The 1594-nt window shown below is 44.1% G+C and overlaps 1 protein-coding gene across 4 annotated transcripts in view; it reads right to left on the bottom strand.

Moving 5' to 3' along the window:
• Exd2 (exonuclease 3'-5' domain containing 2) overlaps positions 1-1594 on the bottom strand; it is a 55297-nt gene that overhangs the window by 21741 nt on the left and 31962 nt on the right. For all 4 annotated transcript variants that reach the window (XM_004624759.3, XM_023702576.1, XM_023702581.1 and 1 more), the window contains one exon: positions 822-1078. In XM_004624759.3, coding sequence (XP_004624816.1) covers positions 822-1078 — 257 coding nt within the window. The remainder of the gene's footprint in view (positions 1-821; positions 1079-1594) is intronic.

Here is a 1594-nt window from a genome sequence, read left to right on the forward strand (position 1 = left end):
AAAGAACCATAAAGCAAATGGCACTATTACAAAAAAAAAAAAAAAAAAAGACAAGGGTCAGGTGTATCATCATTTCTGGCTGGTGGCAAGATTTGCAAAAGTTCCTCATTGAGATGAGCCAGGGCTGCAATGAGAGTGGTGGGCTCATTGCTAATTAAATCAAACACATTCATCTAAAGCAGACACACAGTACCTGGGTCACTGCTGTCATCTACAACTCTCAATCAGTAGAGTCAGATCATCTAATTTTTCAAAAGCAAACAATATAGATCCTTCAATAAATTTTGGGTTTAAGCAGGATTTTCATACAGAAAAACAAAAACAAAAAAATCTGCAGTCCTAGTTTAGCCAGTGGGATCATTAGCTTATAACCTGTAACGTACAGTGATACCTTACTGATGTTTCATCAGAAAAAACCACCAGGCTCGGCATGGTGGTGCACGCCTATAATCCCAGCACTCAGGAGGCTGAGGCAGGAGGATTGCCAGAAGTTCAAAGCCAGCCTGAACTGCATAGCAAGACTGTCTCAAGAAAAAAAAAAGAACCAGTCAAGTGTGCAGCTATGGGAGCCCGACACAGAAAAATCTCAAGTTTGAAGGCAGTCTGGGCTACATAATGAGCTCAAGGCCAGCCTGGATTACATTAATATGATTCTGTCTCAAAAAAAAAAAAAAAATCTAAGTAATTAAATTGTAACATTTCCTCACAGATTCAATGTAATGCATTTCAAATATTTCATTACTACTTTCCAGTAATACACAAATCTTGCTAATATGTTTTGCTCAAAGTTATAGGAATTCCAACATTCATATAAACCATACCTTTGCCGCACAGCCAAGTATCGAAGGTCTAGGCATCCTCTAACGATGAGGCCATAATCCTGCAGAAGCTTGCTGGCATCATCTGAACATCCCACTCCAACTTTTAAAATGGTGCCATCTGCCAAAATATCCAGTAAAGTTCTTGGTAGTGTCTTGCCTCCGGAGGTCAGCCTAGGCAAGCGAACCAAGACGCAGAGGCCACTTGGCAAGGCCATTTGCAGGAGTGACAGAGGACTGGCTTTGCCTTCCAAATTCACCTGCAACACAGCAAGACAAGTCATGGTTCCTAGCCTGTTCAGCAGCAGCAAGCACAACCCCAAACTGTAGCTACATAAAGGAGAGCTGGGATTCAGTCTAAGGAGAGCCTGTAAGGAGTGCAATGGACCCTATAAGGCAGCAACCTAGACAAAGTTTCCTGAGGGCCCAACTCCAGAGCTGGAGACACTAGCATCCATAAATAGTGATCAGCCAACACACGGGAGCTCTGGCAAATATCCTGGCAGAGTCAGAGGAAATGCTGGTTACAAAAGGCTAAGGGGAAAAAGTGGCTACGGAGCTGGGTGTGGTGGTGTACGCCTGCAATCCTAGCACTCAGAAAGGCAGGTTGGAGGATTGCTGCAAATTCAAGGCAAGCCTAGGCTACAAAGTGAGTTCAAGGCCAGCCAGAACTACATAGCAAAACCTTGGCTGTGAAGAAAGGAAAGAAGTAAGGAGGAAAGGAAGGGAGGGGAAGTGAGGGGAAGTGAGGGGAGGGGAGGGGAGGAGAGGAGAAG

The sequence above is a fragment of the Octodon degus genome, unplaced genomic scaffold, assembly GCF_000260255.1.
Source record: "Octodon degus isolate 3935 unplaced genomic scaffold, OctDeg1.0 scaffold00007, whole genome shotgun sequence".
Classification (NCBI taxonomy): Eukaryota; Metazoa; Chordata; class Mammalia; order Rodentia; family Octodontidae; genus Octodon; species Octodon degus.